This window comes from Saccostrea cucullata, unplaced genomic scaffold, assembly GCF_032062105.1.
Source record: "Saccostrea cucullata isolate Sc308-1 unplaced genomic scaffold, CSIRO_AGI_Scuc_v1 ctg2131, whole genome shotgun sequence".
NCBI classification, from domain to species: Eukaryota; Metazoa; Mollusca; class Bivalvia; order Ostreida; family Ostreidae; genus Saccostrea; species Saccostrea cuccullata.
Window position 1 is genome coordinate 32,918 of NW_026936780.1, and position 15,159 is coordinate 48,076.

General features: G+C 31.2%; 2 protein-coding genes across 2 annotated transcripts; both read right to left on the minus strand.

Annotated features, from left to right (window-relative positions):
- Window positions 1-2,008: 2,008 nt before the first annotated feature.
- On the minus strand, window positions 2,009-4,590 carry LOC134246593 (uncharacterized). Its single transcript, XM_062728976.1, has 4 exons — window positions 4,457-4,590; window positions 4,179-4,323; window positions 3,493-3,583; window positions 2,009-2,857 (listed from the first exon to the last, which is right to left on the minus strand). The coding sequence occupies exons 2-4, from the start codon at window positions 4,270-4,272 to the stop codon at window positions 2,221-2,223; spliced, it is 822 nt and encodes a 273-aa protein (XP_062584960.1). The 5' UTR covers window positions 4,273-4,323; window positions 4,457-4,590; the 3' UTR covers window positions 2,009-2,220.
- A 1,840-nt stretch (window positions 4,591-6,430) lies between these two features.
- Window positions 6,431-9,076, minus strand: LOC134246594 (uncharacterized). Its single transcript, XM_062728977.1, has 6 exons — window positions 8,994-9,076; window positions 8,566-8,721; window positions 8,215-8,339; window positions 7,278-7,422; window positions 6,788-6,922; window positions 6,431-6,624 (listed from the first exon to the last, which is right to left on the minus strand). Exons 1-6 carry the CDS (start codon window positions 9,043-9,045, stop codon window positions 6,431-6,433), a joined length of 807 nt encoding a protein of 268 aa, XP_062584961.1. The 5' UTR covers window positions 9,046-9,076.
- Between the last annotated feature and the right edge of the window lie 6,083 nt (window positions 9,077-15,159).

A 15,159-nucleotide genomic window follows, 5' to 3' on the forward strand; every position in this document is an offset into this window, starting at 1 on the left:
ACAAATTATAAGATTTCATACAATGTATTGTGTCGCCTTATGACACTTGCATGATAATGTCAAAGTGTCTTTTCCTCTTTCCTAAAAACAAATTGGATATCTCCCTCTTAATATAAGGAATTTTACTGATGCACACAGTTGAATTTCCCTTAATTCTTTAAATAACAGTCAGGGACCAATCTTGAGCACAAATGGGACCTTCTGAAGATTTTTTTGGACAATATTTTTACTATTATTCAACTAAATAGGCTATCTTATGTATTGGCTGTCGACATTGACAGCGTCTTTCGCTATTCCTATAGCTGTTTGTTCTACCCATGGATTTGATTTTAAAATAACGATTTCGCTGTGAAAACTCCCATTTCCCTTGTACACTAAAGATGAAAAAACTGAACTGCTTTCATGTGCGTAGTAACGTCATCGAATGTTTTTTTCGTGTGTTGTGTTTACCACTTTCCCATTTCGGATTCTTGGTAAACCGCAAAAAATTAAGCAAATGCCCTGAAATTTTCCAAAAGACGACACAAAAGATAGTGAATATAAAAATTGGATAATGTTTACCAAAATCTATTTGATACTTTTATTTCGAAATAATACTCGTGATTTATTTTTTTCTTTTTAAATGATTTTTTTCATCGTGTAAATGTACATTAAAACATATTAATGCTAGTAAAATATTAAATTTCTGTATATATTATATCAAAAGAATTCAAATACATTAAAATATGATAAATAAATACTTGCTGAAAATTTCATCTTACGGCGCCCATTATTCGAGAAAAACGCTTTGTCCACGATTTTAACGGTAGTAGCATTTCATGCACATGTATTTGAGTACCTTTTTTGTACACTTTTTAAAGGGTAAATTTCATTAGAGGCACAATAGAGTTTCTAAATAGGAATGAAATATATGAGTAACTTTTGTCCGTTACAGTCTTTGTAATTATTGGTTTGACTAATTATTATCCGTTAAATACAAGTAGTTTTTGTGTCGGAGATCAGGCAAAGTCTTATATTTTAAAAATAGAATGGTAATAAACTTAGCAAATTTTATGGCATCGTATATACCCCCTAACAACCCTTTTATTAACTATTATATGAAATTAATTCAAACAATCAAAAGACTCAGTTAAATTACAATAAACTACTTAACTTTTATTGTAAATATATATAGATTCCACAAAATAGTATTTAAGAAACAGCCGCGCTTGTGTTGGTTAGCAATTATAACTATTTGATTTCGGAGTTACAAAGTGAAACAATTGTCTACAATATTTTTCATCAAATATTCTGTCAATAATAGTAATTCTAAACTAACACAATGTGTGTACGATATGACTTTTCGCACATGTGAGAAAAAACGAAAAAAAATTGTACGAATTGACTTTTGTAGTTTGCATACGGATATACGAGTCGGTTTGTGTACAAATTACAAATGTAGTTGTAGTTCGACGTAACCCAATGAATATTCATGAGGCGAGAAATATTGATAACGGCAAATATCAGGAATTAGGCTTTGTGTCCATCAACGAAATGTCTTTGAAATAACTTGAAAGTATTTGTTAATTATGTACATTCTATTTTCAAACATGGAAACAAGTCTACTTTCATTATTTTGACTCTACAAAAATCTCCGCTAGGGTCCCCGTGTGTTTACATTCATCGCCCAGACCAGCAGCAATAGCCTGTGGCTATATATAGCCACCGTCTAAAAATAAAAGGTTACAAGTTTTACAGCAGTAATATTTTTTTAGTCATGTGCATAACACTCTGAAGATCAGTATCCGTTATTATATTATTATTTATTTTAAGTCAGAAATACACAAGGTTTCATTTCATTAATTTATTTGCAATATACATTCAGAAATTATATTTATGGTTTTAAGTTATCGCAAAGGGAAGTTGGAGTTTGAAACACTGTTATGAACAAAACAATCAGTATACTACATCAGTTCTTTTAAAAAGGTGTATTACTGATCGTGTAATATTCTACATCACAGCTATTCAGTATCAATGAAAATTGTATAATAAATAATACAAATGGTTAATACTTTCCAAACCCTGACGTGACTCCGATTAAAGAAATAAGAAGTCAGAACAGAGGTGGTTGGAAGAAAAGGTGGTTGGTAAAAAAGTAATAAAAGCATATTATAATTGATTGGTAATACACTAATTTTACTAGAATGAACTTTTATTGAAATCTGATTTTTTGAGAATGAATTAATGATTTTTTTCTACATATTTTATAATTATATTAGTTTGTGGTGTCAGAATGAAATATGGATGATCTTCATCCAATCTTTCAGAAATGTTATTTCCATTCTCGTGTGGAAGATTGATATATGTAGCATCAGGTCTGATGTTCGATACTTTGTCAAAGGTACTGTGCATTTTGTATTGATTACATCTATCTGCAGTAGCATGAACTGAAGCTGTACTGGTTGTTGCAAAAACATGATTGTGGATATCCTCAGTATAATCTTCCATTGATACAATTTTATCTCGGAGTTGATCATACACTTCTACGCATTCAGTGTATGGGTAATCTGATATCGAAATACTTTTGTTTGCCTCGTCACTGGTATTTTTTTCGTTGACTTTCTTTTCTCTGTGTTCTCTGAGATGATCATAAATCCCGTCTTTTGTGTCAACATATGGACTTTCCGTCTCCTTGTTAATTGTAGTATCCGTTGATTGAAGGGGTTGTTCCTGGAGTTCAAGGACAAAGTAATTATGATTAACTATTCCAGTGACTTCCTGTAAATCTACATCGGTACTGATCTCGACGTCTGAATATCCCGCGTTTCTAAGGCTTTGATTTGGTTTCATCTTTTGCTTCTTTTTAATTTTTTTCTTTCTGAATAGTGTAGTTATGAAAAAAAATAGAAAATAAGAAAAAAAAGTTTACAGACCAAGCAAAATTCAATTTATTCTGCAATCACAGCTTGTATTTACCGGATAAAGGTATCTAATAAACCACAACCATGGTGAAAGAGAGCTTTATGTATTCCGACGCTTTTCATAGCAATATTGCATTGTCTACCCCATGGTGACATAATTTCAACTGCAGACGTATTTCTAGATTTGTTGGAAAGCCATTTTAGAAGTCAAATGTAAAAGAACTTTGCAGAATAAACAAAACACATGACAACTGTCTTGGAATAGCCATATCTGGGCTGGGGTCAAAAACCTAATGGAGGATTCGACAAGCTTCTCCCTCTATCACCTTTTATCATCCTCGCCCAAACAAAGCTAATATTTCAGGACAGTATTCATGTGTTTATATATGCCAATATTTATAAAATAACTTTATACTTATTTATCAGCTGCACAAGGTAATTTTATAAAACGGTACTTTAACTGTTTAATGCCAACATAACGGTAAAGAGTAATCTTTAAAAAGGATGGCGTGTTTCTAAGAAAACGACTGATATATGTTTTGCAAAAATGACTTTAAAAAGTTTGTTTGCATAAACCATAAATATCACCAACCGAAGATATATGAGACGTAGAGTGAAGATGATCCCTCCTAGTAATACAGCATCCACCAGGTAGATGACAATTTGAAGTACTTCTTTTTTACCTAGTAAGAATGAAAATGCTTAATGAATAATTGTATCTATTTAAGGACGGATGATACAAACAAAAAATTTATGCCTGGATTGGCGTATACTTTTTGGCCTAATATAATTGAATTTAATGCAAATAATAAATCTCTAGAATATAAAGAAATTGTAAATCTTCAATGATGTTCAAAATTCTATCTCTCTGAAACCATCCTTATTAATTTATACAAATATTTTTCACTTCAAATCCTATTTTTGTGAAAGCTTGAATTAAAAAATTAAGAAGTGATACTTGTTCATTTTACTCATTAAAACATGACTCAAGTGGTAATTTTCAAATTTTTGAACAAAAGTTTGTTTGTATCATCTGTCCTTAAGAATATATTTTTATCTAAATGATCAATATACCGAAGATAAATTTGATACTTTTTAGACCATAGATAAAGAATAATTGATGAAAACGTCATAATAATAAAACCACCTTTGATGTTTCAGATTTCTCCCGATTGATATCATTGAAATATTCTTTGAGCTTAAATACTGTTCATTGTATCTATATTATATCTGCTAAAGAAATGCAAATGATAAAATTATGTGAAGATTAACACTCACTGATTTTTGTATTTTTTGTTATGCCTTGTGTCCCTGTTATCACTAATGATATATCAGCTACTGTAGTAATTTGCCATGTTCCTGTTTCAGGCATGTTGGTTTCATTTGTTGTTCTTCCTATTACTGTTGTTTTTGCTTGTTTTATCTACATGTCCAAAAGAAATTTTAAGAAAAAAAAAAAACAGGGAGAAACTTGTAGAATCAGTAATATATTTAGTTACTTTTCATGATAGAAAATATACCAAACATAAGTATTCTTGAAAGTAAAATACGTGTACTTCTGAACATAATCCTGTGACATTCAGTTGCTCTTCACAGGATATGACGTAGCAATCATTGTTGCTCTTGGCAGTCCTGTCGCATATAAAACAGTCGATGAAAAAAACTTTGTCTTGATTGTTGATGACGGTGTCCTCTAGTCAATTAGAAAAATTAATATTCAACAATCTTTTCCCCATAATAATAAGTATAAAGATCACTATTATTAACAATTATAAGATTGCAAACAACTATACTACTAGACAGACTTGGAAACAAACAGTGATTTGGAGGAAAGCTATCAATTATTTTTATGCCCCCGTAAACGAAGTTTCGGGGGTATATAGTTTTTGTCGTGTCCGTCCGTCTGTCTAGCTGTTTCTCTGTCTATCTGACTCTCTGTCCGTTTGTCTAGCTGTCTCTCTGTCTGTCTGTCTGTCTTTTTGTCCGCAAAAACTTAACCTTGCCCATAACTTTTGATTTAGTGGAGCCATGACGTTCATATTTCACATGTGTATTCCTTGTGACAAGACCTTTCTTTGAGTACTTTCAAATTTGACACTTTGACCTTGACCTTGGAGTTTGACCCACTTTTACATCAAAATTTTAAACTTTTACTTTCGCCATATACTTCATATATGTATTTTTTGTTGTAAGGTCTTTCATTGGATACCTACAAACTTGAACCTTTGACCCTCATCTTGTAGATTTCCGTTCCTGTGAAAAAAACATTAACCTTGGCCATAACTTTTAAACGGTAAGAAATAGGGCTTTCATACTTCATATATGTAATCCTTGTGAAAAGACCCTTCATTGGATACCAAGCACTTTTACCCTTTGACCTTGTCCTTTGAGTTTGACCTACTTTAAAAAAGCAAACCTTGACCATAACTTTAAAGGGTTAGAGCTAGTGCTTTCATACTTTACATATTTAATCCTTGTGACAAGGTTTTTCATTTGCTAGCAAGAACTTTGACCCTTTGACCTTGGAGTTTGATCTACTTTAAATTTTTTTTAACCTTGGTCATAACTTCTGAACGGTTAGGGCTAGGGCTTTCATACTCTACATAAGTATTCTATGTGGCAAAACCTTTCATTGGATACCAATTACCTTGACCTTTTGACCTTGACCTTGGAGATTTTTGTACTTATTGAAAAACCTTTAACATTGGCCTACTTTCAAATTTCACAATTGTTTTCCAGTGAGGATATCCTACTTTTGGTACCAATTAATTAAATTTGCATTTAAGAAAAGTTAAATCTTTGCTATGTTGCCATACGGGGGCATCAGTGTTTCACAAACACATCTTGTTTTTTTTTTTGTTTTTGTTTTTTTTTTCTTCAACAGGAAAGATTGTTTTTATAATACATTGTCATACCCTTTCACTATTATTAAAGAGAGAGAGAGAGAGAGAACAGAAACGGATCTATTAAAACAACAAAGCTAAGTTCAGGTGCCCTAGAGGAGTAACTATCCCCTGCCGACTGGTCACATTCGCCGTGTGCTCCTTATCATCATCAGGTATCCGGAAAGATTTGTAAACATATACATGTAATTGGAAAATAGTGGCCTAACATTTTTCTGAAAAAATTTCAGGTAACATTTCCCTTAATCACAGATGTATTTGCTTATAAGGTCTGTATATCGACCAAATAATTGTGCAATGTTGACTTGAAACAGACTGTTGATATCATTGTAACAGTTTCCAAAGCAGAGCATCTTACTTAACACTTTTTTTGATATCTTGAATTTAGTTAAATGGAAAAAAAATGAACATACTCTGTTGTCCATCAAACCAGTTTTTATGTGGACAATGTCTTCCTCAATCTTTTCAACAGCATAAATTCTTTAAAAATAGATCACGTTAACAGACTGTTAAATAGACAGACTGAAGGTCAGAACGTTTTTCAGCATAGTTCATTTGGGCATTTAGCTTACCTAAACTTGAATAACACCTTTTAACAAAGCGTCCATTCAAAACACATTTAACTTATCACTTGCCTTTGTCAAACCCGATGTACTTTTCCTTTGCCACACCAAGCCAATATCTTTCAGTCCTGTTTTCACCAATTGCCTTACAAGTCTTGTTGATATCATGCAGAAATATTTCCTCAGTTAGAACAGGCAAAGATAACGTTGATCTACAAATACGCATTGATTCCATCCAAGTGGCCGATGTGTTTGAAACTGAGGCATAATATAAAGCATTTAGTGAACTATGATAAGTGTATAAATCTGAAAGTAACTGAATTTAATATTAATCAAGTATCAAAAAATGTTACATAATGTCAGTGCATAGACATTAATTTGAAGTTAAGCTAGGTTATTTAAAATGAGCAGAATAACGTACCTGTCATGTCACAAAATGGTTTATAAAGAAGAGAACAATCTTCTTCATAGTAAAATGTGAAATTCGGCGGCACAGAACATTGAACTGCAAGACAGCCGCTTGTATTAACGTCAGTAGCTTTTTCATTCTTTGGATCTAGATATTGTGCAAAAATACAAATAGGAACAGGTATTTGATAAAGCAGGTTTAAATAGTATTTGAAAAAAAATTAAAATGTCTTTTTTATATCATACATATTAAGGTACGTCGGTACTTTGATTAGATAGGTAACTTTCAATGAAAAAAAAGTCTATCTTCCCTTAATAAATTTGTCAATTTGAAGTGTCTTTTTTGTCCACTTTTGCGCGGCAAGCCATGGTATAATTGTTTGAATTTTTACTTAACATTTATATTTCCTTTTCAAGAAATTTAAAGTTAAAGAAACACTTTATAAGAGTGAGCAGAGGGTTTATGAATCTTAATACAAGACATGTAACCATCAGAAAAATACCTGATTGAAATACAGAATATGTTTCTTTGCCTCCACAGTCATCAAAGTAAGGCTCTTCATCTCGCTCACAAGATGTATCATTACATAACGATGTGGAAGCATTTCCTTTTTGTGGTATCTCCTCTAAACATCTACACTCATTGTCCTTAGATTAAAATGTAACAAAACAAGATGTGTTTGTGAAACACTATGCGCCCGGCGGCAACAAAGTTCAAAAAAGATATTTTTAGCAAATAGGTCACAGTCAAGGTCACAAGGTCATTGATATTAATGTTATTTGAAAGAACTTTAGTAGTGTAGTATGCATACCAAATATGAAGTCTAGATCTCCTATGGTTCAAAATTTCTGGCAAAAATTCGAAAATGGCTATTTTTAGCATTAAGGTCACAGTCAAGGTCACAAGATCAATGACTTTGGTGTCATTTGTATGAGCTTTATTAGTGAAGTAAACATACCAAATATGAAGTCTCTATCTCCTATGCTCCGAAAGGTACGGCAAAAGTTTGAAAAAGCTATTTTTAGCATGTAAGTCACAGTCAAGGTCACAAGGTCATTAACCTTGATGTCTTTTGAAAGAACTTTATTAGTGGAGTATGCATACCAAATATGAAGTCTCTATATCTCAAGGTTCAAAAGATATGGCGAAGGTTAAAGTTTTCAGCAGACAGACAGACATAGAGACAAACAGACAAACAGATAAACAGACAAACAGACAGGACAAAAACAATATACGCCTCGGATCTATCATCCGGACGCATAAAAATCTGCAAAACTATATAACTAAATATTACATAAATATAAAAGATAACATATAAAATCATAAATACATGTATCTGTTAACATTACTTACAGTATTAATAATAAATTCGATTTAATCTCTGAATACTCATGCCCATTAAAAAGATACACAATTAAACAATATTTTACAATCGCTACCTTTATGGCAAAAACAAATGAATCAAATGACAGACATATCTCCTGGCAATATCCTGCAGATGGAGTTTTCATTTTATATGCATTCGTTGGGATCGTTGATTGTACAAAGCTATCATTATAACAACCTAAAAGTAAACACATTCACAAAACATTGATTTTTTTTTATACTTCTATAAGTTTCAAAAAAAAAAAAAAATTTAGTAAATATTTACCACTCATGTACTTATGTATCTTTACACAATAATTATTTACATGTTAAAAACCACAAACGTATAGAACAAGATAACAAAAGATATATAAAGGAAACAATTATATTCAAATATTGATCGAAATTTTATTTTATTTAAATACCTAATATCTTTATCAATAGAGAAATCCGTCGATACTTCCCGGCCCATCTTAGGGAATTTGTTATATCATCTGAATCTGGTAGAATACCTCCTTTTTGTCTACAATTTTCTTGAGCTTCATACCAGTTCATTTCTGTTTTCTTACTTGTTATCAATCCTGTTTGAAATATATTTGTGTGCAGAATAATTAAGAGATAATTTTTTTTTTCATATTTTTTTGAATACGAATACGAATTTTTGAAACGAATGCTTTGTCATAAGGCATTCATTTTAATCCCACTATATAACAGAACAAGAATGTTGATTAGACCTACACTATATCTTCGAATGTATATTCAAATGAGCTTTAGTTTGAATATTTTCACACATTCAAAAAAAAATATTGAGAAAGAATGATTAGTAAATTATTAATTTGAAAAATTTCATCACCTTTATTCAGAGAAAATGCACAGCATGATAACAGAATGTATATGAATTTCATATCTCACTTTAATTCAGACGTATATCTGAAAAAAAATAACAGTAAGTTTCCAAGAACTGCTGTTTTGTTTAGAAAAGCAACGCTTTTAAAATCAAATTGAATGTCAGACAACAATGAATAAAAATAAAGGATGATAGTTTAATACTTAATGCTTATGTATGATGAATGTTGATTTTCAATACAAGTGTTAATTTATATGCAGTTTTGGCAAAAAAAAAAAAAAAAAATAGTGAAATTTTGTTAAATCCTATACTAATCATAATTTCATATAATAAAATTGCAGCTTACCTTAAGTTTTAGAAAAACATAAATGCTATCTGATTTTTTTCATCAGTAATTGTGAAATTGACAATTATTTCCTTGTTTTTTTCTATTTTGTTAGTTTCCTGTTTGTTTCTTATACAATTGTTTGGCAGTGAGGTGTACATTCCACAGATAAACAAGAAGAAAAATTTAACTGCCGTCTACTATTCACAAAAATCCAAAAAAAAATCAATAGAAATATATGAAAAGTGTAGAATAAAAAATGCAAATGAAGAGGAAGACCTTGATACTTTGTCAGAATGGATTTAATAATTAACATATATACATATAAAATATATTTAAACATCGCAATAGTAAGCTACAGGCAATATGCGAACCATTTATACTTCCGTATTCAATAAATAGGAGATTATGATTGAATTAGAGGCCGAATTGAGCATGTTATGATTCCGGAAGACAAAGCGTGTAACAAAAACTCATCTAGTTTACAAAAAATTGTAATGAAAAGGATATAAGGAGCAATATACATCCTTAAACCGTCAAACGGTTTGATGTTTTGTGGTTATCTTATTTTAACGAAAGGAGTATCGAACATAATAATAATCTGCAAATCAGCTAGTCAAAGGAACTGAAAAAACAGATCAACGTCAGTTCCTCTTACTTCAGCTTATAAGAAATTTGATCTGTAAGTAATGCAGAAAGATCATCCAAACTAATAAGCAATTTCAGTTACTAGTACTCCTAGTATTCCCTGTTACCCTTTTCACAGAAAACCTCAGCATAATCATCTTAAAGGATGCTTAGGGGGGGGGGGGGTACTAGCCAACTTCTTTTCAATGCCAGCTTCCTTTCACTTCCAATTTTTTGCATACAATACTACAGGTCATGTTGGGAAAATGCCCCCTGGCCTCCATGTTGTTACGTGCCTGCTTCGCAGTGTGACAAATGTGTTTATTATTTAGATATATAGGATCCAAGTCAAGAATTTCAATGCCAAAGTCCTTTCACTTCCAATTTTTTTTGCATACAATACTACATTCCCTTAATGTCACTTTACTTTGGTAAGAAGTGGGGGAGGGGGGGGGGGGGGGGGGGCAACCTTTCAATGAATATTTTCAGTAGTTAAGGTAATGCTTGAAAAAAAGCCCCTTGGCGTCCATGTTGTTATGTGCCTGCTTTCACGTTGTGACATTTGTAAAAACTGCGATAAAACTTTCGATTTTTCTTTCCATCTTATTCTCGTGTTTATTAGATATATAGGATCCAAGTCAAGTATTCCACTCTGTACATGATATTTACTGAGATCAAAAAACACCAATTAATTTGAAACAAATTAAGCAGGTATTGAATTTTCGATATGATATAAAAAGAAATAGATATACCGGAACATTCTAAGAACAGTTCTTCCTACATTGCCTATTATATCATATTAAACCTTGGAATGAATCAAGAATCTGAGTTAGACACACTTATCCTAACTAATTATATGATCTGTATAATAGTGTTTTCCTGCGTTTCGTAGTATAGCGGGAAAACATTGTATGATAGGAACGTATTTTAATGGTTTTGCCTGTATATGGTAGGCGTGGACAAAGAAAGGCCAATGAGAAAGCAGTATTCAGTACGGTGTTCAAGTCATTCTAAGCCAGTGCTATTCAATACACACACGTGCTTTTTTGCTTTATATAATATATTATGCCTGTATAAATATGCCGATAATGGAAGTAACACTATTGTTGGAATGTATTTTAATTCCGATTTTTTCATACAAAATATTTTGCAAATATTATAGGATACTTATGTATTTTTAAGTACTGCACCAAATGCACGTCTGGATGTTCCCTTGAGACATTATTTACATAGCGACGGACACGTTTTCCATAGTTATCCGTCTATGGTTTTTGCCTGGGCGGTTTTTAATGTCTGTGATAGAGGTATAATTTATTACACATAAAATAATTTACAAATACATTGCATTGCTTTATTGTTTTTACATACAATGTTATGTATGTACAATATTTATGTATTTTTATCAAAATAAACGCAAGCTGCTCCCACTAAGCTAGCCTGGCTTACAGCATAGGTGTTGCATTATTTGTGGTGTAGGGTGTAGTCTGTCAAATAATGAGTGGAGATTATACCAGATGTGCAAATAAGCTCCTGGTGCAGGTAGATTCACAGCTAATTAATAAATTATCAAATATTAAAATTCCCATATATGTTACACAGCTGAATCATTCTCTAAGTGTTGAGTCAAGTGATTTAAGGTTGGTCCGTACTTTCAAAATTTTCTGTCAAACTATGAATTTTTTAATTTGAATACCTTAGATAAGTCATAAACTAACTAAACACCCAAAAAAAGACATATCTTTGCAGGTGAATTTTCATACAACATGTCTCAGAGTACATACCTTTAAAAGTTCAACAGCCAAAATTGATCTTATATAGAGAAGTGAGATATCATATTTCATTTAGCTATGCACCAAATCACATTTATTTATGTTAAAACTTATGAAAATCAGAAATATTCATTTGCCAATAAAATATTTGAAATCTTTACTGGAAAACCTTAACAAATTGATGTTGAATGTGCCCACGTCTTTCAAAATTTCTTTATTTTTAATATTTCTCAAAATCGAAATTGTTTAGATGCCATTTTTTCTTTAAAAATATTAAGAATTATATCTAAGGTTAACAAAAACACATAGTTCATTATGTTCTACCAGATAAATTTAACAAAAAAGGCTTTTGAACACGTATACTCCCATATTTTTTAAAAATATCAATTTGTCAATCATTTTTGGCAAAAAAAAAAATAAATAAATAAATAAATAAAATAAATAAATAAGAAGTTAAATTTAAAAAGATGATATAGGCTTTAAAATCAATCAAAATAGATCTCAAGTTAGTTTGTTTGAAAAAAATTAAAAAGCATTAGGTCCATAAAGGCAATTAAGAATTTTGTGTCGGTATATTACCAAATGACATATAGTTCCTACGGACAGAGTGCGAAGTGTTCAAATTTCCACAATTAACGATGTTTAATGCTTAATTACATTAAAATAAACAAATACATACTTGCTAAATTATTTTCAATCATCCAAATAGATTTTTTCAGCAGATAAGTGATAATCGGAATTTTATATTGGTGTGTAAAAGTAAAACCGGATCCGTAAAAGTATGGACCTTCCTTAAGGTTTATCAGTAACCAAACGCAAGAATCTGATAAATGGTCCTCATTTTTAGTACAATCACTGATAATTTTAATGAAGAGGTCTTAAATATAGGGAACTCTCATTTTTCTGAAAATAGCGTCGAAATTTCATTAATATTGTGGATTCTATTGAAGATTATGCCAGATATTAATATCTATGTTATATTTGGAGACCAGGTCTTCCAACAATCTATTGGAATTCCCATGGTTATCAATTTTACCCCTTTATTAGCAGACCTCTTTTTAAATTCATATGAAGCTTAATTTGTCCAAAATCCTATACATGAAAAGAAGAAAGCCATTGCTGTGGCCTTCAACTCGATATTTAGATATATCGACGACGTACTGTCAATTAACAATAGTTACTTCCATTTGTTTTCTCCTGCATGCGGAGTTTATAACTCTCAACTAAGTCGATACGCAAGAGGATGGTTAACGTAAGTGCGATTTCTAAAACGAGGTAAATTATTGACAAACAAGTTGATGAAACAAGAATTTCTGCAGTCTCGTTTATAGTCATCATTTCGTAAGTTCTACGGTCGATACTATTATACATTTATTGCATGATAGTGAGGGAAATATGAAGACTTATTTAGCCAAGAAAAATCATATTTCTTGGCTGAATAAGTCTTCATGTTTACTGAACATTCATGCAATGAATTGTTTATTATACCGAAACAAGCAAAACCTTTGAAATAAACATAAACTTTAAAATTCGGCACCGCTCTCAAATACATTTTTAATTTCATTTTTAACAAACGTTACTAAAACTCTTTGGTCAACACATTATTATCAATTTTATGACGTAAACCAGGTTATTATGACGTCTACTATACTTTCGAGAGTTTTCTTTAAACGAACGATAATTTTTGCGGGAAAATGCACTAAGTATCCGAAGAGGTGGAATATGATGAAAAGCATGCCGACGGCCGGGAAATATGAAGTTTTACGACCCGATCACGTTCTAACGTAGAACCAATCAGATAACGCGTCTTTTAGAATATTTATAATGAGGTATAAAAATATACCTTGTCAGCGAATATAACATATCATTGAGTCAAATGCTGACGGACGTTCTTGATACTAATTGTTAGGCCATTATTTAAACACTGAATTGTCGACGGAATTTTCCATTTTTTCCTTTTTAATGACAAGGAGCACATGGCGAGTGCGACCGTTCGGCAGGGGATCGCACTCCTTTTTGAAACCTGGTCCCACCTCCAATGTTTAAGAGGTCCGTTTTTCCTCTGCTCCTATTTTCTATTATTAAGTGGATTTTGAACTTGACAACTGTCCGTTATCTGCAGATATTTCATTTAAAAACTTCAAGAAATGCACAAATGCAAAGGATATATAAATGACGCGAAACGTTTTTCTAGACAGGTTGATATATATCTTACATGGTAATTAGATCATTTTCTATAATATGAAAAATATACCTAAATAGAATTTATGCGATGGAATTTTGATAACATAACAATGGAATTTTGATAGTGTAAGAACATGATAATATGATAATATGACAATATAGTAAACTGTATGACGTGTACCTGGTAGATTAATTGATAATTTGTAGTTTTCACGTCACGTTGGAGAATACATCACTCTATAGAGACGTCACTCTTTATCCGTCACTTAGGACCATTGAGCCGTGAGCATGGTGAGGTTTCTTTATCGTGCAAACAATTACTGTTACACGGTACCAAAATGCTTACAATACATACTTTATTCTTCAGTAACAGAACTGCATTGGAAATTAAGAATAGAAGAATTGAGAATCACATTGTGACATATATATTGCATACTACAAAGACCTCAATAAAAAGGATAATATTGGGCTTTCTAAATTTTATGAATACAAGACAATTTTACTTCTTATATAAGCATATTTAACCAATTATAATAGACTGACTCTGTAAGTAAAGCGAAACAATCTCTGTTTTAAATGAAAAAAAAATATAAAAGTCTTTGCATTGAGGTCAACTATTTCTTAAAGGTATTTTTCATAGCGAAAAATCTACATTTCGATAAACTTTATTTGGACATTGCTTGTATAATCTGTTCTTGGCGTCATGTGTACAACTCTTCATTTATGTACAAGACTCCCTTGTAGATAGTTTTCGATAGACCAGAACTTAGCAAGAGTTATTTCCCGCTGACCGCTATATTGGAGGTCCAAATACTCATTTTCCTTCGTTGTTCAACCAATTTTAAATTTTTATACATGTATTTGCTATTTTGAATTAGGAATCAGTATTTTTCTGAAATATATAAATTTTTGGAAACTTAATGTATCTAAAAAAACATTTAATAAAGATGTTCCAAAAATATGTCTCCTACATCCTCTAAAATTTTATAAGACAAAGAGGAAAAATCACCAAGTTGACCTCCAGTATGGTGGCCAAGGGAAAGTTACTCTTACATAGATCAGATCTATCAAAAACTACATGGTTAAAAATGATGTTAAAAAGGATATGTTTTTCAACATTCTTTTCTATTTCCTGTTTAATAGTTATAATTTATTTTCATTCACTATTTCTTATCATGCACAAACAAAAACAATCTTCTTTGAAAATCAATACATGTCTAAATGTAACAAAATTCTTTCTATTTTAATATGCGTTTAAACAAAATGT